The following is a 24,924-nucleotide window of genomic DNA, read 5'->3' as shown; positions in this document are numbered from 1 at the left end:
TTTTAATAACATAAACATGAACCTAGGCAATGCTATAGTCATGCATATTAAGAAACACCAAAAATAGAATAAGAGAAACTAAGAACTATTGAATATCTTTGGTATAAGGTACCATAAAAAATGCGGACATTTTATATGGAAACATGAAGTATATAATATATTATTATATATTATGCACATCTACGTATCTAATTACAAAGAGAAATAGGATACTTTAGTTAATTCACATTTCTTTTAAATTATGCAGATAACACAAACTTTTACTCTAACTGTCTTTTTTATTCAACCAACCTAAATAAAACTTTTCTCTCTTTACTTACATAGGCCAAAAAATAGAACGAGTACTTATGTACATTTTTGTTAATGGCCACAGTATCGTAAACGTAGCTGCTCTATTCATAATCCAACAAGGATGACAACATCCATAAAAGCGAAGCACTGAAACGGTAGGACAAACGGACATTAACACTTATATAGTGTCAGTACTGAATAATCAGAAGAGTCGAAGCAAAATTGTAAGTAAATTTGTTGAAAAACTGCTTAATACAGGATAATGTTTATGGACATACTTACATTTTTAGGACTTGATTATAGAGTTGCTTCGCTTATAACATTATACTTTGTTGAACCAGGAATCAACATATAAAAAAATCAGATCAATCGGATGATTAGATCACATGAAAATTTGTTGTTAAAAAAGTAAAAAAATCAACATGTTTAAAATGGACGTACGGACATTCTTGTAATGATTATAGAGTTGCTACGCTTTCTAAATTGTACCTAACTACTAAAGGAATCACTATGCAAAGTTTGAAATCGATAAGAGAATTCTAACATGCCTAAATTAGCAGAAAAAAGCTATCCGTTTGTGACGGACGGACGGACCTACCCTAATTATAGAAAAGCTTCGCTTTTAAAAATGTCTAGTCTTACAAAGCAAAGCATGTGTTTTGTTACATCGAACTTATTACTCGATAAGTTTTTGTCTATATGAAAACAAGACACAAAAAAATAAAATCATAACAATGTTTTCGATTTGAAATAATGCTACCACTACTTCCTTTTGTAATCAATAATCATAAGAATTTGTAAATAAAGGATCAAAAGGTGCTCAAATTACAAAGATGTAAATATAACCTAACTGTTTGGAAGGGAGATATGTCATAATTATTGGTTTTAATCCATTTGAATCTCTAAATGCTAGGGAAAAATTGATCATTGATGGAACATTATCCTATTATATAAAGTAGTAATAGTTTTTGTCTGAATCTTAAGATCTCAATAACTGATGAACTGATATGGGTCTCTTTTATAGTGAAGCTTCTTATAGGTCCCAGGATAGTTTTAGGCTATTTTATTTAAATAAAAAAGGTCACTGTAAGGTTTTAAGCTATTTTTCTGCTCTTTCATATTCCTTCGAATATCCTTAGATAATATGGACGCAGCCGCTATAACCCCGGCCCCCCCCCCCCCCCAACACCCATTTCTGTAACCCTGTCCTTGGTAGTTATTAAATTTATAAGAAGAAAAGGATTGGAAATTGATTAAACTTTAATTGTCCCCTGCCATCTATATGCTTGTTGGAGATTGACATAATGAACTTAATATTTACAATTAAAATTTAAAATTGAAATAGGAGTAAATTTCGATAAAATAAATAATAACCTCAGGACTTTTTTAGTCTGAAAACAGTGGCTACGCTACTAAAATAACAAGAACAAAAAGGGCAGCGACTGTAAAATTAGTCTGTAAGAGACACAATGCTATTTATTTTACATATGTTTATACATTATACACACAGAAAGTAAAATAGCAAATCTGTTCTTGGCCCAACATTAATCAATTTTGTACAGATTTGAGTTTTTTTTGGCAGATTTAGTAGAAAAACAATTCAACGTTTGTGGACAGACGCACAGACAAACCACATTCCATTACTCTATTTAATTTTTGGTTAATTTTGCTGAAACGTGATAAAACTTATTTTAGTTTTCTGGGCAGAATTTGGTTAAATGCAATTTTCTCTTCTTATCTTCTTATGTACAATGTTCGTACAGATAAGCCAAAAAAATACATTAAATTTGCGCCTAGTTCAAACACTAAAAAACTTTAACCAATAAATCAATCTTCTGAAAGGAAATGAATACACTTTTCTTGTATTTGAATTTCAATCGAAATTGTAAGACACCTGTCATATAGAGGATATGGGATGTTTAAAATAACTAAGATTTTAAAATAATGAAGATATCTTATCCAAATATAAACTATTCATTTGGTATCAATACATGGGGCTAACACACAAAAAAAATTGTATGCCACCTTCCTAACATATCCTAACATATAAAAATATCAGAAATCCACTTGAATTTCACAGCATTACAAGAACAACATTTATGCAGAGCAGAGGAAAGAAAAGTTTGTCCATGAATTGGTCTCAAGACATAACATGTCTTCAACAGGCTTAGAAAGCTTTAAAAGACACTCATTAGTTTCATTTAAAAACATTACATTAGTCTTAATTCTTTGGTTACAAAAAGTCTTATAATAGCATATTGAGCTATGGGTCTTCTGTTTAATAAAAATAAAACTAATGTCTATATTTTAAGCATTCCTAAATCCACAGAATTCTAAGTGTATGAGTTTTCTTTTAAACCTAGATTATTTCTTAACTATTGCAACTTAACTTAAAGAATAAATTACTCATAAAAGTTGGTAATGGCAGATTAGGTCATAGTAAGTCAGTGTCCTATTTTTTTCTGAGAATTTTAAGTAGTTTTATTTCTATTTATAACCGGTGCTGGCTTGGTCCATAGCCTATTGGTGTTATGGAAACAACAAAAAGACATCTATTACGTTTTTTTAAAACTACAACAAATTAGGACTTAGATTTTCCAAAATCTTTAACTTAGGACAAAAAACCTGACTATCTAAATTAAAGGATATTAGAATCTGTAAAATATTTTTTATTTATTTTCAATATTATCAAAGGCAAGATCCAAATACCACAAGGCATCGTACATTACAGCATTAACATAAAAAAAGACAACCAACTCTTTGTCTGAGAGGCCTAAGGTTAAATTATGCTTTTGTACGATCCATTTAAAAAACAAGATAAGGAAGAGGTGGGGAAAAGTAAAAATCCCAGCTAAAAAAAACCTGTGCTGAATTCTCTATAACATGTGGGATGCTAAGCCCCTCACCTTCTTGAGGCGACGCCACTTTTAATACAATACAATACATGTATGTGAACACATTAAACATATATAATGTATGTCTCTAAATTTCTAGCTATGATAATACCTTTTAATGTAAGTGTGAGATGGATCCTATCAATCTTTTCTTTTGGAGGGGACAATAATGGACAATATCCCAAGTGTTCAATTACACTCTCTTTCCAGATTGTGTACCTGTCTAACCCCCGACGAAAAGAAGCTTAGACGTCCTTGCCCATCCACCTACTTATTACGTTTTTGCATTTTCTATTGAGTTTTCAACCTTTTCTTTTTTAGCTTATTATGTTGTAAATAAAATAAAAGAATCAAAAGGTACAAGACATTGATTAAACTAGCACTACGTAGCTATTCTACTCCTCAACAAACAAATGTTGACCGTACTTTTTAGATATTAACCACATTTACACAGTATAAAGGTCACATTTAAAAAATATTTCTTTTTAAATCTAAAATAAAAAAATAGGTTATGGAATTCAACTCCCTCTTCCTCAAGTGCCCCTAGAGGCCTCTAGGTTGCGTAGCCAAAAGTTTATTAAAATAATGATATAAACTTACTAACTAAGGACATAATCATACTTGATACCACTTTAATTATTACAGCAATATAAGACATTATAAACACATAGAAAAATCTATACGTTGTCCGTACAATTCAGCAAAATTAAAGGAAAGCTGAGAAAGAGATGCGATTTTCTCTCAGAGTACCTAGTCGCTCACAAACTCCCCCTACCACATTTCATTAAGAGGATAGTTTTTAGTGTGTTTGTTTCTAACTTTTGGTAAGGTTAGATCATATTGGGTAAAAGGACCCCGCAAAGCCTCGGGTGGGAGAATGGGGAGTTATGTCCTCGCTAGTCCATATTATTATCAATGTAAGCTATCAGAACAGCATAATTATTTTTGTATGATAAATAAATTATAAATGCTTTTTAGGTTGGTTTATAAACACATAAAATGTATAAAATATCTGTTAATATGTTATTTATATGACAGCAGCCACAAAGGTCTTATTTACGCCGACTACAAATCTACCAAAATAAAGAAATAGCATATAGTTTTTACAAAGTGGATATTTTATGATTAATTCAATTTTGTTTTATAGAAAAGAAATACTATATGGGCCTGCCTAATCTTTTTATCTTAATACTCATTTGATCTAAAACAAAGTTGATTTAGACCCAATAATGTTGTCATTATTGTATAAACACCTAAAAACCAACATCTGACAGATTTGATAAACTACAATCTCTTATTCTTCCTATAACATTAAAGCAAATAAAACACAACAAGGATGACAACGCCCATTGAATAAAAACTAACACTATAATGAATTTTGAAGCTAATTAGTCTTTATGTAATACCTAAAAATATTAATAATGCGCAATGAACAATATATATAAAAATATTTTATTTCTATCAATGTCAAAAAAAACTAAGGGATAAACCCACCCAATCAATGATGAAAAACTAATTTACCCTCTATGTAGGTTAAATTTCATGGTTGAAAAATATAGACACTGCAAGAGTTAACAATACATCAAGCCTAATGAAAAAGCTTAGGTTATTAATCCAACGAACGAGAGAATGTATTAATATGTTAAATATTTAGTTAAAAAGCAAAATAACAGCAAGTTGCCTGCTGGAAGTGGGCCAATCACCTGTCAAGGGGGGGGGGGAAGTGACACTTTTTGAAACCAAAACTAAAAGTCAACAAAGAAACTCAACTAAAAAAAGAGTTACAGGTCTGACATTTTGCATGACAGTTGCTTTATAGGGGTAAAATATGGAACTGTGAAGAAACGGCGTCGCAACCGCCGAAAACCGCCGAGAAAAGGCAAAAAAAAATTCGGCGGGAAACGGCGGTTTTCGGCGGTTGCGCCGCCGTTTCTTCACAGTTCCATAGTTTACCCCTATAAAGCAACTGCCATGCAAAATGTCAGACCTGTAACTCTTTTTTTAGTTGAGTTCCTTTGTTGACTTTTAGTTTTTGTTTCAAAAAGTGTCACTTTTGTCCCCCCCCCCCCATCCCCCTTTATATGTTCGATCCTCAACAAACAAGATGGCAGATATATATTAATTCAATGCGATTTAATAACATGCTATGTTGTGCCCCGTTTGTTTGTAGAGGGGGTGGGGGGCGAAAGTGACACTTTTTGAAACCAAAACTAAAAGTCAAAGGAACTCAACTAAAAAAAGAGTTACAGGTCTGACATTTTGCATGGCAGTTGCTTTATAGGGGTACAATATGGAACTGTGAAGAAACGGCGGCGCAACCGCCGAAAACCGCCGAGAAAAGGAAAAAAAAATTTCGGTGGAAAACGGCGGTTTTCGGCGGTTGCGCCGCCGTTTCTTCACAGTTCCATATTGTACCCCTATAAAGCAACTGCCATGCAAAATCTCAGACCTGTAACTCTTTTTTTAGTTGAGTTCCTTTGTTGACTTTTAGTTTTGGTTTCAAAAAGTGTCACTTTCGCCCCCCCCCCCTTTCTAGTCGCCTTCTTAATGCTTGTAGAGAAGCTTTGCTATAATAAAAAATGAATTATGAAGTTTGTGTAAATTTCTGTAGAAAATGTGCAGCAGAATCTTATTATTTATTTCACGGTGAAAGAAGAATTATTGTCTTTACAAATTTTCCAAAATCATTCAATCTTCCGTGCAACGACAAATCTTTCTATCTTAAAGCAGAGCTTTTCTTAAATTGAAACCTTGGCCTGTTTCAAGTTTTTAATGAATAACAATTGTTGTAGTTTGGTTCTTTTATTTGTGTACGGGTTAGATACAACCCTTGACAAGGAAGCATTTGAAGCTTCAACAAAACGACTATTTCCAAAAAAGTTTTAGGGTATTTAGTGAGGGGATAACTCCCCCTCCCAACCAAACATCCAATTTAAATTTTACTCCCGGGGTAGATTTTTCTTTATTTTAAGGGGGGAAGAAAAAATGAGAATGACCACATTTTAATTTTAAACATAATTTGTCTGTTGGTTTAGTTTCGCTCATTAGACGTTCTCATTCTTGTAGCTACTTCCACTCTATTCATTTTCTATTTTGCTACTTATTAAATTAAAAGTATCAAATCATAAATGCAACATGTATTTTTCTTTTAATCCTTTATATTTATCTACTTAATTTATTACAACAAAAAAAAAACTTTTTACAACAGAATTTAAAATTACCTCGAAAACCTTTTTATTAAAAATTTGATTATACTACAAATTATTTCATAGTTGTATATAAACATTCTTAATATAGTAGGTATATTTTCATAATCATCTGAAAAAAGTAACAATTATTGAGTAAATTTGTAAATGTATGTTAAGGATAAACAGATCTTCTACCAACACGTCATTAATTTTAGGCAAAGTTTCAGTAGCTATGATGACAGTATATATGTGGTATTCGGCAACCGTGAGCCATGCCTATGGCACCCCTGACCGGGGTTCGGGGGTGGGCCAAAGGCCCTCCCCCGAGTCCTGGGGAAGGGGTCTGCCGACCCCCTCCCTATGCCTAAAATTAATGATTGAATCTGACAGCCTTATTATGGTTAAGCTGCATTGTTAAGTCCCCCACCCTTCTCAGGGATGGGGGATCATTATTGCCCAAACTGACTATTGTATATGTATTATATTGCTTTTATTTATGATTATTTATTCCTATCTGTGTAGCTATTGTTTGTTGTATATAACTTTAGTAATCCTTAGACCTTCAATAAAGGAACAACTGAATAGATGCTGTTTATTATTTAGTGATTGCTAGAGAAGCGTAGCTTCTCTATAGTATAGGTGTCCACGTCTGTTCACACTGCCGTAGTCATTTTGAACTCTGGTGTCTGCCATTTACCCTAGGCGGATACCACAACTTTTGGTGACAGCTGTGTGAGATTACGGCAAACCACAAGTGTAGAGCAGACGCGCAGCTGAGGCTAAGGTACTCCCAGCAGTGAAACTGGCAAAACTGACACAAGCAACCTGAATTACCCACCCTGGATAGCAAGGTCTAACTCTGCATCTGGCAGTTGTGGAAGCGAAACAGCGAAACTTGACGGAGAACCGCGAGAAGCGCCAACATCTAACGGAGAATTGAGCGCTCAAGGGCTGAAACAGGCCTGCGGACTGGCTGAAACAGGCCAACTAAGTGCAAACGGCTGAAAATAGGCCAACATTTACTGCAAGAGATAGCAGGATTCGAACCAGCGGCGCTAGCAGGACGGGACATTCCCTGCCGCCATCAGCCGGATTCGGATACACGGCGCTGCAGGACGGGACATTCCCTGCCGCCGATAGACTGAAACAAGCCAAGGATTCGAACCAGCGGCGCCGCAGGACGGGACATTCCCTGCCGCCAGCAGTCGGATTCGGATATACGGCGCTGCAGGACGGGACATTCCCTGCCGCCGATAGGCTGAAACACGCCAAATAGCTGCGAGCCAACATACGAGTGTAGTGTACCAAGCAGAAGAAACTATGTCAACTCCAAGTATCCTGAGAGGCTACAGCGCAGCCACCCATCTAGAAAAGCAGATATTATATCACATTATAGGGATTACCACCCTAGTGTGATGGCTAAACAATAGATTTATGAGCAAGGATTGGCAAACAATTTGTTGTGTATTGTGATAAAACTAAAAATAGAACAGGCTTGGTAAGCAAATCTGTTATGTATTGTGATAAGGCCAAAAATAGAATCTAGATGTAATATAACAATGCCTTGATAAACAATCTAACCACCCAAGCCTCCAGCACAACAAATACACCCCTTATTCCAGAGGAAAGGGAGGGGCCCACCATCCATTGAAGAGAATACAATCAAGGTGACATAACAATAAGCCCAGGATTAAGGAGAGAGGGCACCATTACCTCATCACACAGTTACCTCAAACCCACAGCACTCCCCCTTCCCCACAGGGGGAACGGACGGTTTTACCCCGTCCCCTCACGCGCTTCCCCCCTCCTACCCACACTTGACTAAGTCCGCCCACGGTGTGGAGCTAGCTATCGGGAGAACAGCGCGCCATTTACGGGTCGCGCAACAGAGTTCGGGACATATCACAAAATTCAACAGACAAAGCGGACCAATGAGAGAGCGAGTTGAGGGATAAGTGCGCGTTTTACCTGTGTGCGCGGATTTGACGGTGCGTAAGCGCGCTGCAAGGAAAGGACATTTCACGCACACACACACGCACACACACACGCAGGAGCGGAGCTACTCCATAGCATCTAACAGAGATATTTTTAGAAAATAAGAATTACAAACTTCTCCCTCCTATCTATAGTGTGATAAAGGAAAACCCAATCAGTTCCTGACAGCAGTTCAGACCCTCAACAGCTATCTACCCCTACCAGCCTACTCTACAACCTCAGAAAAAACTAGTGACAAGTACATCTAAGTTATATCTTTGTAGCTAAACTACCAACCTAGTGATAAACAGTGTTGGCTGCTAGGCTAGAAAGCCTCAAGTGTAGACCATTTATAATATTGTCTTACAGCTTTGTGTCCCGCCGCTGAACCGTTGACCCGATGGAGCAGCCGCAAGCGCCAGGAGGCGACCAAGCCCAAGGATGGCTCCAGGATGACCCCCAGCCGGCTCCAGCCGAGTACCGCAAGCTGATGCTGAGTAACCTGCCGGAGTATAGAGGACCGCCCAAGCAATCCTGGAGTTCCCACATCCGCAGACTCGAGATGTCATGGGCGGCTTACCGCGTGCCGCCCCATGACACCCTCAACCGCCGCAACGCCCTTTTACTGTCACTGGTAGGGCAAGCGGCAGAAATGGCTTCTCATCTGTTTGGCGAGGCAGGCCAAGCCTTGACATATGAACAAGTCAAGGCCGAGTGTGAAATGTTATTTCGTCCAGCCTTTGAATCCCAGACTTTGAAGCAAGCCTTCAGGGATTACAGGCAACACTCGACAGAACCTATACAAGCATACATATCCACAAAGTGTGCCTTGTATAGGGAGGCCTACAGCCATGAGGATCTCGAGTTATTAATCGATGAACTAAATCGTGGCATTCGTAACGCTAATGTGAAACGTGAAATGATGAGTCATGAGATCGCCTCTGTACCTGAGTACACGAGGCGAGCCATGTTCACCGTCACAATGATTACCAAGCAGCTGAAGGAGGGTGTGTGCCTAGTGGACGCCACCGACGGGCTCACGGGATCAGCCAGCGTCCAGTTGCCCAATTACGACGAGTCGGAGCCAATGGAGATTGGCGCCTTGGCTCCGGGTCTCCACCAGATGGGGAAGGTCGCTCCAGATGACAAGACTCCAGGCCGCTGTTTCCGCTGCCAAGGGAGAGGCCACCGAGCTCGAGACTGTCCGACGCCTATGGAAGTCAGCCTAGAGGAGAGACGCACCCAGCCACGCCGTGACCGTCCTGCCAAGTGCGAGCGTTGCCACTATGCTGGCCATACGGCGGCCGAGTGCAGAGCCGACTGGGACCAGGTAGCCGGCCGTAGGCGCACCGCAGACAAGGGCGCTCCCCCAGGAAAGCCCAGCAGAGTAGCCACCATGGAAGGGAGCGCGCCCCCAGCACCACCGCAGCAAGCAGCCGCCCCCAACGCAGCGGGCCGAGCCGACGGAATGCCGCAGTTTGGGACCGTTCCAGCTAGAATCAACGTACTGGGAGGCGTGGCTGAACCCAACCGGGTTGGCCTGGGCTTCAGTCTCAACCACCTGGGGCCGGAGTTTGTGCAGCCCAACAACATTGCCGAGCCAGAAGTTCTGAGGCCCCAGCCTTTTAGCCTAAACATGATGGGGCCTGCCCGACCGAGCCTACCCAGCAAGAGTGGAGGGGCGCTACCCAGCGTCACTGAGACGGTGTACGGGGAGGCCCTGGCGGCCGTTGAACGAGAGAGGCAGGAGGCGCTAGCCAGCGCATCAGAGTCGATGTATGGGGCGCCACCCGGCGCCGCCACCTGCGATGACTGGGGGGTGCTATCCAGCGCCTCCAACCTGGTGCCTGGGGCGACAACCGTCGCCGCCACCGAGATACCTGGATCCTGGAACGAGCCAGCAGTCCCAGAGGAAGGGGTGACACCCGTCACCCCCAGTCAACCAGCGCCACCAGCCTGTAGGGAGAGCCCAGCTATACACCATCCAGCACCCCCTGCCAGCCGAGGGAACCCAGCTGCCCAGCACTTCCAGTCGAGCCAGGATAAGTTAAATTTAACAAATGTATTGTATCCAAATTATTGTAAAACCCCAACCTTGCCTGTGCCTCCTGCACCAGAGGCTGGGGAGATTGAAATTTGGGGATATAAGGACTTGCCTGTGCCACATGCACCTGAGTTCCTAGGGCAGGGGAGGGACGTGAGTCAGGGCGAGCCTGTGCCACACGCACTTCAGCCCCATGCCACTGGGCATGCCATGGACAAGGGAAGGGACCCCTTGGGGCTAGGGGAGCCAACACCCAGGCAAGCGCCAGTCGCCTGCCAGTCTGTCATTGGGGAGGGTATCGGGGTGCCCCGAACACACAAAGATAACGCTCAATGGAAATTTGTATCTAGCCAGGAGCAGCCCAGCCGTGTCCAGCCCCAAGAAGCAGCCGTGACCCGAGCCAAAGATCCCCAGCCGCGTGCGCGAGGTAGACGGCTGTCTGGTAGCTTCTCACACTGGTGGATGGTCCTGTGGGGACTACTGCTGGCAGCCGTGTGGCCTACAACTAGCTACGTCCTGGTAGGGTGGGACTGCGCCAACCCCACCCACGTCACAGCCTACAATAAGGAAAAGATGTGTAGCACGGAACCGCTACACCAGGAGGTGCCCCTGGGCCATGAAGTACATGTCCTGCAGCAAGTCAAGATTAGGGAAACAACAGGATACAGTTGTCAGCTCACCGTGTCCCAGTGGACATTCAGGTGTGGGGTATGGGGTCACCTCAAGGTGACCTCGGTCCCCACCCTCATGAGGCCAACCAAGATCGATCCAGAAACGTGCCGAGACCTGGCCAGGAACCGAGTCTACACGCTGCCAGGCAAGACCCAGCCACTGACGTTCCAGCTGAACCATCCCCTGTTCTTCACCCTCGATATGGTGGGCGCCTTGGTCAACAGCCCCGAGGGGGTGGGTTGTGAAGGGGAGGACGTCCACTTCGAGGGCCAGGGAACAACTGAATAGATGCTGTTTATTATTTAGTGATTGCTAGAGAAGCGTAGCTTCTCTATAGTATAGGTGTCCACGTCTGTTCACACTGCCGTAGTCATTTTGAACTCTGGTGTCTGCCATTTACCCTAGGCGGATACCACATATACTCTTGTTATTTCTAAGACTAGTGGCTGTGTCCCTATCAATTTGAGTATCTTTATTCGAAGGGGAAGCAATAGAAAAAAATTAAATCATCTCAAGACTCAAATCTTGAAAATAAAATAACCTAAAACCATCCCATCCCAAACCTATGCGAAGCTTCCTGAAAATACAGAACTCGGTCGGTTCAGAAGTTATTGAAATCTTAAGTAATAAATTAAACTAAGAAATAAAAAATAAATTTAAAAACATTAGATTTAAAAATACATCAACAAACATAACAGGATAAAATGTAAATATTTCGTGTACAAAATTTTCATCTTATTATTTAGTTTAAGATGCTGGAAGATTAAGCTTTTATGTATATGACCATCCTTGTTACTAATATTAATTTAATCTAAAACTAACAAGCAAAACCAACATTAAAATTAAAACTAATTTGGGAACCTTGAATGTTCTTTATAAAATGCCTAATAAGATATCCAAATGTTGATTATAATTTTTCATGTGGTACATCTTAAATTACTGTGAGAAAACTTGTCTCTAAGTGATCATAATTTTGAAAGGCGAAGCTTTTCTATATCTAAGATAGTGACGTAAAGAATGGCTGGTTCAACAATTACTTAAGAAAATTTCCATTTTTCCCTTATGATAACAAATGACACGCTGATTCTTTAGACAATTAGGCTATGCATAATAAGATTTCCTTAGCTGGATCTTTAAATCATTTTAGTGGTGAACCAGATCGGGATGCGCCATATTTCAGCCAATCACAGCGCGGCATTTTAAAAATGCCGCGCTGTGATTGGCTGAAATTCGGCGCACCCCGATCTAAATCACCATTAAAATGATTTAAAGATCTAGCTCTTATTGGTAAGGTTTATATTTCTGTATGATGTATGATGATTTTTTAATTTTTGCAAAACTGCACTTTGTCAACCTTGTTGAGGGGGAACTAATAATAATGTTGGTTTAAGGGAAGGTTCTATGAATAATAATACTGACGTTGATGGAAATTGCTGCTTAAAGGACTGACTCTTAACTAACATGTTATTACAAGTTCCTATACAAGATTAGTTTTAATACAAACTTATATTAAATGAAATAAAATATCTTATTTTTCTTTCATATCCTTATTCTGTCGGACATTGGGGGCGCAGACTCTACTTTTTATATCTTCTTTAACATACAAAAAAAAACAATAAAAAAGAATATTTATAATTGGTGTAAAAGGTTAAAATAAGACTTTTTTCAAAATCCAAAACAAAATAAAATCCAATAAGCCTATTACTTGGAAAAATTACAATTACTTGTTTTCTTTAAAAGGTTATTTTAATATTTATATTTTTAACAAATTTAAATTTAACTATCCCTGGCAAATTAACAAATTAATCTTATCTTTTGACATATCTAACCATGGTCATTAAAAAAAGTAAATGTAATTTCAAAATTTATAAAACATGTTTCTAATTTAAATATCAAGTTTGCAACATATTCTAATAATTATGCTTCAGTAAAAATGTATAAGAACAACTATATTACTATGAAATATATATTAAATTTTCTTGGAAACGTCTACAAAATGTAATCACCTTGATTGCTAACATTTGAATCTGGCGAGTGCATAGACATTCCCCATGGGGTGTAAGCAAGGACTTCCAGGTAAATGTTGGGGGGAGGGGCAGGGGCGTCCAAGCTTTTTATTTTGGGGGGGGGTAAAATTTTTTTAAGGGGGGGGGGAATTCGGTTTTGGGGGGGTAAAATAGCGCGCGAAGCGCGCCGCAAATTTTTTTTACCCCCCCCTAAATTTTTACCCCGGGGGTAAAATTTGCTTAGGGGGGTTAATTACCCCCCCTGAAATCTGTTGGCAAGGAAAATTTGTTTACCCCCCCCAAAATTTACCCCCGGCTTAAAAGTTTTGGGGGGGGTAATTTAAATTTTATCAAAAATTGAGTATTGAAAATACGCGCGAAGCCCAAGGGTAGGGGTCAATTTTAAATGGGGAGAAAAAATCCAATTCATTGTATAATATTTCTACAGCCTTTATAACTTTTATAATCCTAATGAGAAGTTATTAAAATCAATGTTAAAGCAATCATAATCATGTCATTGTATATACTTAGCATTTTTCTGGGATAAAGACTCAAAGAGATACAAAAAACGTCTACATTTTGCAAAAAAAAAGATATTACTATTAATCTTTGCATGAAACCTGTCAAAAGACCCAGGGAGTAAGGGAGGGGACAATGGATCGAATATTCAATTTTTAGGAGTCTCAGACTTTGGGTACTGGTTAAAGGGAATGTGCAAGAATTTAGCAGTTTCTGTCTGAGTTTGGGTACTTGCGCATGAAATGCCGCTACTCGTTGTGTATGTTTTGAATATTGCAGACGGGGAGAAGGGATAAGGGAAGTGGGGGCAAGGGAAATAACTACTCACTACTCGTTGTGTTAGTTTGGAATGTAGCAGACGGGGAGAAGGGAGGTGGGGGCAAGGGGCAAGGGAAATAAACAGAATAAAAAGAGGCAGTCATATTCTTGCAAGCAGCTGGCGGGGTCCAATAATCTTGTAATATAAAAATCACACCATAAAACCTTAATATATTTCATCAAAAACAAGTTGTGATTTCACTTTACATGACGCTATGGAAATCTATTATTCAATTAACAATCCCTTTATAATTTCCTACAAATTTATTGGATTAAACTGGATTTCATGCCCTTTCTTTGATAACTCTTATATTGAATTAATTGACCATTGTCCCCTCCCTTACTCCCTACAAAAGACCAAACTTGTATTACAATTTCCAGTATAGATTCGAAACCGATTAATATCCGCTGGATTAGAACCGGTTCTCAGCCACACTAAATAAGTATGTACCGTATTGTATTATATCCAATTTTCTACGAATATAAAAATGTACATAATCATAATATCGAAACCAGTTTAGTTAGCCCGTATCTTCAACATCTCAGGGCAAACAAAACTGGTTTTAATCTTATAATTGTACATTTTATATCCGCGGAACGCTGTTTATAATACGATGCGATTATTAACTATTAACAATTAACATACATAAGACATTAAACTCTAAAAAAATTTTATCTAGATTTATAACAAGAATTAAAGAAACATTCAATTTAAAACAATAGAACAAGTCCTCATTAAATGGTTAGAAAACAAGACATTCTTTATAGACACCGTAATTAACCCTTTGTATATATGTTTTCCCTGCTCATACAACAACTAAAATTTTGTCAAAAATTAAATAAGTTTAGCTTTATTTTGTAATATTTAAACCTTCTTTTGAGCAACCTTTTATCAGTTCTTTTTATTTAACTAACGGCTGCGGAAATAGAGGGCTCTAGGTGCACTTAAGTTGGGGAGGGGAAGGTGGGTCAACCACCCTTTCCCCCATTTTGTTTCTTTAAAGAAAAGTAAAAAAAATTTTTTAGGGTTGATTTGGGGTTTATTTCCTGGTGGTACCCTTCCCCAAAATAGCTATAAACCTTCCCAGGACCTATGAGAAGCTGTAATGAGAACCATATTAGTTAAGCGGTTGGCGAGATCCTTCAGTACAAACACAAAATTTAGATACTGTTACTATTCTACAAGGATAAAAAAAATGTTTAAAATAACCAAGTGACAAAATGACAACAAAATAATTTAGTAAATTGATATTTTTCCATGGTAAAATTCCTAAGAAGCCATATGTCAAAAGTTATTATCTGATTGTTTTAAATGAATTACTGGGGATCATAAATTTCTCATTAAAAATAATTTAGACAAATATTAAAAAACAAGTACAGAATAGTGCATATCAACACTGTACAAAATATAGCAGGTGGGCATAAGTGCCTCTTTTTTAAAACAATCTAATAGGAACTCAGACTAAGAAAAAAGAATTACAGCACTATACTTCAGCAGCGCGCGGCGTAATCAGTACTGTAACTGAAGCAGCTTTTTCATGTAATCAGTGGCCAAATAAAAACAGCGGAAAATTGTAGGTTTAGAGGTTCCCAAACCTTGTTTTATGAGTTCTTTTGTGGTCGATTCAAGAAGTGGCACATCCACCCTCTAACGGAAAATATGTTTAAAGTTTAAGCAAAATTGAATTCATACTAAAGGGCCAGGGATCTAAAGGGATAAGACAATAGATAATAAATTGATATACATACCCAATGATAATAAATAAAATTTTATAAATTAAGATTAGTGGTTGAAATGTTTGAACACTTAAATTGATGAATCAGCCAATCGAAATTCACTGAAGTCCCCAAAGGTGTTAAGCCAACAAATAAGAAAACGTTATTTAAAACTTTGGGAACTAGTGTAATAAACAGCCCATTGTCCCCTCTCTCTCTGCTTAAGGGCACATATAAAACTCTCACATTTATCCATTAACCTTTCCTTTATTATCATAAATTAAATTAAGAAAATTATGTAAATCATTAGAAGCAGAAAATTAACAATTTTTTCATTGTTAAATAATAATATATGAATTTTTAATTAAGTGAATATTTTTCATAAGTTAGATTCGTCAATGAAATCAAAATATTAAAAAAAAGAAAATATTCAGGAAATAAAGGTTTATACTAGATACAGGCATTCTGGTATTATTAAAGAACTTCTTTATTTTTGTCCGCTTCGATTATAAAAATTAACATTGAAGATTTTAAATCAAAAGCTATAGTATATATTCTTTAGAGCCTTCCGTTAAGCATAAGCATGAAAGAAAAATAAAACGAAGAAAAACTTCACTTTAAAAAATAAGAGAGGAGGTACATGGTAACTAATTGTAATCAAAGTTATAAATGGATAGAAAACAAAATAGATAGTGGAGAGTTCATTTAATTTTAAGCTTTTTATTAATAATAAGCGAATATGCCCATTAGAGGTCTCTATGGGCACCTGGGAAAGAGGGAGGGGGTTGGGGTATTGAACCTTTACTTCCAATTTTAACTTTAATAATGGCGAGTTGGCTATTTTCTTTCCAGGGGCGCCACCCTCCCCTCAAAATAGCTTAAAACCTTCCCTGTACCAATTAGAAAACGTTTATAATGCACTGACTATTACATAGGATAGGTTTAGGTGTGTTATAGGAATATTATAATTAATCTAAGTTGATAAGGCTTCCATATGGTCTTTCATAAAATGACAACTTAAACCTATAATTTGTTGTCTAAAATATATCACAGTCTCAATTACAAGCTCTTAAATAGTAAGACATGAGTTTTTACAAGAAACACCTCATCCATGTTTGTATATCAATTTTATAGACACACACAGAGGACTAGGGAGAAGTTTTCAGTGTGTTTGTACAATACTGAAAGTATACCGTACCAAAAAAAAGCTTTGAACTTTGATTTATAAAACCTACTAGTTTGTATGCCCCTAAAAGCTTCTATAGGCACCTCTTATTAGGGCCCGTCTAAAAGATAAAAGAAAACCATCCTATAATTTCTATTATATTTGCTAAATTTAATTTTTGTTTTCTTCTCCTAACATGCATTAATCATTACAAAAGTTATTCTAAACTTCTGTATTCTATTTTTTGTTTCGTCCCAAACTCTGCTATTTCCAATATTTTAACAATTTTGCATGAACACCCGCCTGGATAAGTTTTGAGAATTTGGTTGGCACCAAATTTGGTTGTAAACTAAACTTTTGGGAGTTCATGAAAAATCTACCAACAGAAACAACAAATTACTGATTTATCCAAGAAAAAAAATGGAAATAAAAATTAATTAAGCCTCTGTATGGGTTCTATGGCCTTGAAACTTTTTAATTTGATTTGTGTCTCGCAATACATAGTTCTAGAAAGTTAAACACAATATTAGACCCTCGAAAATCAGTGATCATGTTTTTTTTTTTAAACTATTTTCTGTATAAGTTGTGACATGAATTGAAAATAGGTTATTTCAAGTAAAGGAAAGAAGAGCCCCTGAGGGAAAGTACCCCGAAGTATTTGACACCCCAACACAGCAGCTAGAAATAAGTTTTCTGTAAAATTTAAATTTATGGGGGTGGGGCTACGGGGGTAAAGAAATAAGCGTGAATGAAAGAAAAAATTATTTCAAGTGGCTATTTTTTCAGTTTGTAACATTGTAAATATTGTATAAACACTAAACTTTTCTTTTTCATTGTTACATATTAAAAGTTTTCTGGTTCATTTTGTACAATTTTGTTTAATACCAATTTTCATACAAAAACGTAGAACAAACATTTTTATTCCCGAAAGTTCAAACAGAATTTTTAAAATGGATCTTAAAGTAATTGTATAAGTGTCTGAGTAAAAAAAACGTTTATAATCAAAACTAAAAGCTAGGAGAGCAGTCATATTCTATCTCAAACTTAAGTAATTTAAATATTAGTATTTGGAAAAAATAATGTCACAAATGTCGTCTTTTAAATGTGAAAATACAGAAAATAAACACAACATAAATATTACTTACCGGAAAGAACCCCAACGTTTCGGCGGGACCAGACTGTCCTGTTTCGGCGAGGACCGTCGCAGCGAAGTGCGCAGCCAGGAATGGCGGCGAACGAGGTCGCCGCCGTTTCCGCCTCCTTCCGGACGGACACCAATATCGGGGACATCACTACACAATATATAAAAGGTTAGGGTGGATAAAACGACAAAACAAGAAATATCTAGAAATTGTTAATAAATAATACAACTATGAAAAATCAATAAAGCTCAAATTGTTACAAAATGTCAATTTTAGATCTAGTTTGCCCATAAGAAAAAAACCTCCGGAATAACTTTTTTTTGACTGGCTTAGATTTCGTGATTTTTTGTCAATTGAAAAGGTTTCGTTAGAAATAAAAAATATATATAATAATGATAATGAAATTGTTAATACAAGGACAAACATTTAGATAAAAAGACAGCTAAAATTTTGGAAGAATAAAATGTAAAAATTTTCTTACCTGTCAAAATCCATTTCCTTTTCTCCAAATGATTCTAATATTTCCTCTCCCTCATCTCTGAAATATTTTTTTGTTATAATATAAAGTAACAGGATGTCCAACTGTATGTTCCGAAAGTTCTTGCTAACCGCTAAACTGAAATAATTCTCCATTGCAGTGTAGCTCCTTATAAGTCCTGGGAAAGTTTATAGCCATTTTGGAAGATAATACCGATATCCTACTATGAGAAATCGCATCTACAAAGAAAAGTCAAATTGACATAAATAACTACAATATTTAAACTTTTTTTAGTATGCTAAATAGGCTAACTAGTCTATCTAAGAAAGTATTTATTTACCTGAAGTCGACGACTTGTCTAAATTCCGGCGACGTAGAATATTCTCCGCCGATGGCGGAGTCTGTCAGTGACTGTGGCGATGAGGTTGGGTTGGAGAGACTCGGCGAGGTCGGGGAGCGGGAGGGAGAAGTCATTTTCCCTGCTTTGGTTTTTGTTTGATCTGGTTCAGTTGGGGTGGGAGTTTCGTTGTCCTACAAAAATGATCAATAAATACTAAGATCCAGGGATCTAAAGGGATAAGACAATGGCCGATAAAATGTTGTACATCACCAATGATGATATATTAAATTAACCCTATGTAAATTACAATAAATGGTTTAATCGTCTGGCTACTCAACCAATAAGAAAACACTTAAAGTCCCCAAAGTGGTTAAGCCAACAAAACTTTTTTATTTTAAAACTTTGGGAACTAGTGTAATAAACAGCCCATTGCCCCCCCCCCTCTCTCTCTGAATAAATAAAGGGAAACAATGAGAAATGTAAAGAAAAATAAAGATGACAAGAGATAAATCCTTATAAAAAAGTAACCGGATGTCTATGTGTGCCTATCTGTTCCGAAGGATCTCGCTAACCATTCTCCTTTACAATGTAGCTCCTCATAAGTCATGGAAACTATTTTTTTTTTTTTGGGGGGGGGGATATCACCACCATCCCAAGAGAAACCGCCTCTATAAAAAAGGTGACTTACTAGTTGTGAAGTTGAAATATTAGTGAGTGTGGTTGGTTCTGACGATACTGTTCTTTCTGGCTCTTTTCCAATCTCAAAATCTGAAAAAAGGAATCTATTAGTTTATATAATAAAAACAAGGATGAGAATCATGCCATAAATAAGCGCAGCTAATATATAAAATATCACTTTGTTATGACATTTGCTATTTTGAAATTTGTAGTCATTTATTTTATATTTTTAAAACCTATTTTAATAAAAAATACATCATTATAAGAAATTAATTTTGCCTATTTTCTAATCTATTTCATGTTATTTCCACTTAGTAAAACTTAAAATGTATAAAATCACGAGTCTTTATACAGTTATACTCAAAACTTTTTTGAATTATTAGATAATTTACGAGCTTGGTAATAAGGGATTAAATAATCAATTTTGAAGAACAAATAATTTCTAATTGAATTAAGAAAGCAATTTGTTAAAACCAAAACAAAGTCTAATTAAAATAACCAAGAAAAATGCAAAATTTATTTTGCAAATGAATTGTATAATTAAAAACAATGGCGTGCACAGGGTTGTGTCACGATTGGTGTATTTCTCGAGGGGGAAAATAAAAGGAAGGTGCACCTTCTAAATTTTAATTTTAAGGGAAGTAACACCCACCTAATGCACGGTTATATATCTTTCATTTATATATTTTTACATCCATGTCAAAATTGTTTGTAATTTCAAGAGTTTTTTGTCGTTTTATGGCTTTGTTAAAGAGTAGTCGTGGCTGATATTTATCGACATGCTATTTATAAAATATTTTTGGCTGTCATAATATCAAGATATGACATTAATGACTATACACTTGTGTTGAGACATATTGTCTTTTGATGCAATATTTGAAGCTAATTAAATCTTTATCCATTTTTTTTCTTTGTAAGGTTGAATTTAAGAGAAAAGTTATTAGTTTCTGGTTTCTATTAATTTTCTTTCGTTCATTATTCAATAATTTAGTGGTGAAAAGTTAATAAAATTATTTAATTATCCTTTGTATATCTAAATACTATGTAAAGTTTAAGTTTTGTCATAAAAATTTAAACAAAAAAAACAAAAAAAAAGTCACGAAACCTTTCACATTTAATCATAAAAACATAAGGGTCTGGACTTTTTTTCTCGTGTTCTTTCAATGTAAAACGATAATTGACATTCAGTTTTGCCACATTTTTTCTTAAAAAAAAAAATAGATGATTATGTCAAATACAATTAGTATATAAGTATACCTCTTATATTTCTTTGTTTTTATAATTTTTAGTTTGAAATTTGCTTTTGTTAATTTATTTCAATATTATTAAAGATAATTATTACCAAAGATATGAAAAACTCAGCAATACTAACTTTAGAGTTCTTTTAATAGGGTAGAATAATTGAGTAGTTTCTGTTATCCTATGTTAAATTTTCTATCTAATACTAAAACACATTCCACTACGTCTAATATGGTTGTATACATGAGAACACTGAAGCAAATAAATAATTTGCAATTTGCAAAATTGCAAAAACATATTGTGTCTGTGCTGTGATCATCTGCCAGAAAATTGCAAACAAGAACCTGTTGGAATATTTAGTAGCGAAGTTTCTCTATAAATCTAATATCATAGGGAAGTACTAAAATACTTACAAAAAATTTGTGGCAATAGGATAAAGATGTTTGATCTAAAACAAAAATGTTGGGTAAACTCTCAATATTTTTTTTACCATTCCATAAAATTTCAATCCCCCAACTTCTTCTTGACGATTTTCTTTTGAGGGAAACAGGGGTTTATGCCGATAATCCACACCCTGGCCCCCCTATACGATTTTCTTGAGGTGGGGGTTGGGTGGGTTGTGCAAGGTCGACAAAAATAAAACCTTCGAAATTTTTACTCCCACACTATGTTACGAGGTTGTGCAAGCCTATGACTTTGTATTCTAAAGATAATTTTTTTTTCAATTCTAATAGCTGTAATTAAAAATATTGTTGTTCTTGTAGAGAAATATGACAAATATTTTTGATAAATAAAATATTTACAAAATTTGACACTTTAAATTATTGCTTCTGTGTAATAAGAAGTAAATATACATAATTTGTTTTTCATTTTTAAAAACAAATTTCCTCATAATTTTACTTGTTTAATTTAGAAAAGTGAATTACCATATCATATTAATGAGGTAGGAGGGGGGAGACAAACCCATAGACGTCCAAGGGGGGGGGGGGGGTAATGGGGCGATTACCCCCCATTTAAAATTTACCCCTACCCTGGGGGTGCCGTAGGCACCCCCAACCATTTTGGGGGGGAGGTATTTACCCCTCCAAACAATTTTGGGGGGTAAATACCTCCCCCCCAAAATAAAAATTCTCTAATAAAAAAAAATTTTGCGCGCTTCGTGCGCATTTTTAATACTAAATATTTAATAAAATTAAAATTACCCCCCCCAAAAAATTTTACCCCGGGGGTAAATTTTGGGGGGGGGGTTAACTAAATTTACCCCTGCCAACAGATTTCAGGGGGGGTTATAACCCCCCCCCCCCCCCCCAAGCAAATTTTACCCCCGGGGTAAAAATTTTGGGGGGGGTAAAAATAAATTTCGGCGCGCTTCGCGCGCCATTTTACCCCCCCCCCCCTTAAAATGTTTTACCCCCCCCAAAAAAAGCTTGGACGTCTATGGACAAACCCCTCATCCTTAGTTTAAATTTTAGGTTATAAAGAAAAAATTCTTCTCCATATGTAGTTGACAGGACCTTAAGAAGGTACATTGTAAACCAATATCTTTTAATAGCTACCATTTAATTGTTATTTCATTTGATTGTTTACTACACCAATTTCAAAACTTTTACAGTCAATATTATTCAAGACAAAAAATTCGTTTATACAAAAAGTTATCTTTTCATAAGTTTATTAATAATACACATTAAACGTACTTTTATCTTAATATTCTAAATCTAATAATCACAATTCAATTAAGGTTATACAAAATGTAATAAAATGGCTTTTAGAAATATTAAAAATGTAAAAATTTATATAAAAACAAGGATGACAACATCCATAAGTAGCGAAGCACAAAAAATCGTAGATGGGAATACGTACAGGTAAATTTAAAAGGTTTTTACTAAAATCAAGAATAGATTTATTGGATAAAATAAATATGAAACCTTGTTTTATTTTGTATGATGACGATGGTCAAAGTAAATTATATTAAAGATGCTTATAACAATGGGAAAAATTATTTTGATACTGATAGCCCATAAAAGTTTGAAAATTGGATCAAAATAAACAAAGATCTTGGGAAATATGTAAAACGTATAAAAATAGCCAAAAACCTGATAAAAGGCAGTCTGGCCGCCATGGTTGTTTTCTTAAAACGACAAAAAATTTAATTTTTAAATCCTTAAAAACTTCAAAAATTTGGAAAATCGGACCATATACACTGAAGATATAGAAAAAAGTGTTAAATATATTTATAAATAGCCTAAAACCTGCAAAAAAGGCAGTCTGGCCGTCATGGTTATTTCCTTTAAAGACGGGAAATTTAATTTTGATATCTACAACTGAAAAAATTTTGAAAATCGGACTATAAACACTGAAGATATGGAGAAAAATGTTAAAAATATAACAAAAACAGCCTAAAACCTGCTGAAAAGGCAGTCTGGCCGTCATGGTTGTCTTCTTTAAAAGACGGGAAATTTAATTTTGATATCTATAACTGAAAAAATTTTGAAAATCGGACCATACACTGAAGATATGGAGAAAAATGTGAAAAATATAAAAATAGCCTAAAACCTGCTAAAAAGGCAGTCTGGCCTTCATGATTGTTTCTTTAAACGACAGGAAATTTAATTTTGATATCTGTAACTGAAAAAATTTTGAAAATCGGACCATAAACACTGAAGATATGGAGAAAAATGTGAAAAATATAAAAATAGCCTAAAACCTGCTAAAAATCGGTCCGACTGCAAATGATGTTTTATAGTCAATTGTGCTCCTTAATAATTGAAATGTTGTCAAAAAATTTCAGCATTCTATCTTTTATAGGAGCTGAGTAAATCCTATTTCCCCCATAGCGTTACGGACGGACTGACTGACTAACGGACGGACGGACAAAGTTAATTATAGAGTAGCATCGCTACTAAAAAACATGCCACATACACAAATAACCGAGGAAACTAAGTAAAAACCAATAGGATATTTGTTCTTTAAACACAATGCGGAAAAAATAGCATTTAATTAACATTTAAAAAAAACTTTAAATGTTGATTTAATCAAAATAACAATGTTGTCTAAAGCTAAGAAAATATGTTTATACATTTCAACTAAAAAATATTTAACTTCGAAAGTAAAAAATTCGACTTACCCTCAAATCAAACCTGACCAAAAAATAAGAGATCTTAGTTTGTAAATTGATTAGCAAAATAGGAACATTAAGGTAATAGCCCGCAGTCTAAGAGCCCCATAGGGTTCAGTTGGAAACATATTTTCACAATGATTTAACATAAACATAGGAAAATTATTTGCAAAATTAAAGAAACATAGCCAATGAAGCCCTCAGATCTAATGAAGCGAATCATTTTCAACTGCAACAACAAAGATGGCAAAGGTGACAATATCCTTTTAAACTCGGGAAGTATTTTTCGACACCCCCCCCCCCGCAGCCTCCTCCCCATTGAAACTGGTGGCTTTCCTAGCGTATTTTACTTAATTGGGAGCAATGTCAAATTTAAAAAGTAAAAAAGCACTTTTTGCAAGTGTTAATATTATCAAAATATTAGCTCTAGAAAAGGCATCACAACATAAAGATGACAACATCCACAAAGCTGGACAAACGGACAAGTAAAATCATAGAGCATGAAGTCATAACAAAGTGAGGCAAAAAAATAGGAAGAACAAGAGATAGAGAGTCCCCCAAATCTTTATATATAGACATACTGCAATATCTGTGTCGTTTGTGGCATAACCGACCTACAAACTATTCCTACATACCGACGTACAGACAGACTAAGTAAATTATAAACTGGATGCTCATTGAAATAAGGAATCTTGATAAAACCTTTAAGTCGAGATTACGTTTCACCGAATATGACAGGCGGACTGACATACAGATGGACATTCAAATTATATTATAGAGTAGAATCGCAAAATAATTGATTATTATTATAGATTTCATGATGTTTTAGAGCATGATTTTCTCACAAATAGCTTTTTAACACACAATTAAATACTTATACATTAAAACTTTATCTTGAAGGGTCATAACTAACTTAATAATCTATTAATATCATAAACTGAATAAATTTAAGAATATTTATTTGTCGGATCGTATTATAAAAATAGCTTTCAATGGATACTAAAATAAAAATTACAAGATTAAAACCAGTTTTGTTAGTTCCGAGGGGCCGGGATAACAAAACTGGAATAAATTCAATTATTTTTTTTTCAATATTCGTGGAAAATTGTCTGTAATTCGATGCTATACATGATATTTCATCATTG

The 24,924-nt window shown here is 36.0% G+C and overlaps 1 protein-coding gene across 3 annotated transcripts in view; it reads right to left on the bottom strand.

Moving 5' to 3' along the window:
* Window positions 1–24,924, bottom strand: part of LOC145330487 (uncharacterized) — a 149,187-nt gene that overhangs the window by 61,200 nt on the left and 63,063 nt on the right. For 2 of the 3 annotated variants that reach the window (XM_080175113.1, XM_080175112.1), the window contains exons 13-16: window positions 19,436–19,515; window positions 18,748–18,938; window positions 18,411–18,467; window positions 17,933–18,079 (exon numbers count right to left, since the gene is read on the bottom strand). In XM_080175113.1, the coding sequence (XP_080031239.1) occupies window positions 17,933–18,079; window positions 18,411–18,467; window positions 18,748–18,938; window positions 19,436–19,515 (475 nt within the window). The remainder of the gene's footprint in view (window positions 1–17,932; window positions 18,080–18,410; window positions 18,468–18,747; window positions 18,939–19,435; window positions 19,516–24,924) is intronic. The other variant, XM_080175114.1, reaches the window with a different exon arrangement.

The sequence above is a fragment of the Acartia tonsa genome, chromosome 10 (assembly GCF_053477335.1).
Source record: "Acartia tonsa isolate MP-2025a chromosome 10, ASM5347733v1, whole genome shotgun sequence".
Taxonomy (NCBI): domain Eukaryota; kingdom Metazoa; phylum Arthropoda; class Copepoda; order Calanoida; family Acartiidae; genus Acartia; species Acartia tonsa.
Note: the sequence above shows the minus strand (reverse complement) of the source record. Positions and strands in the feature narration are given on the sequence as shown.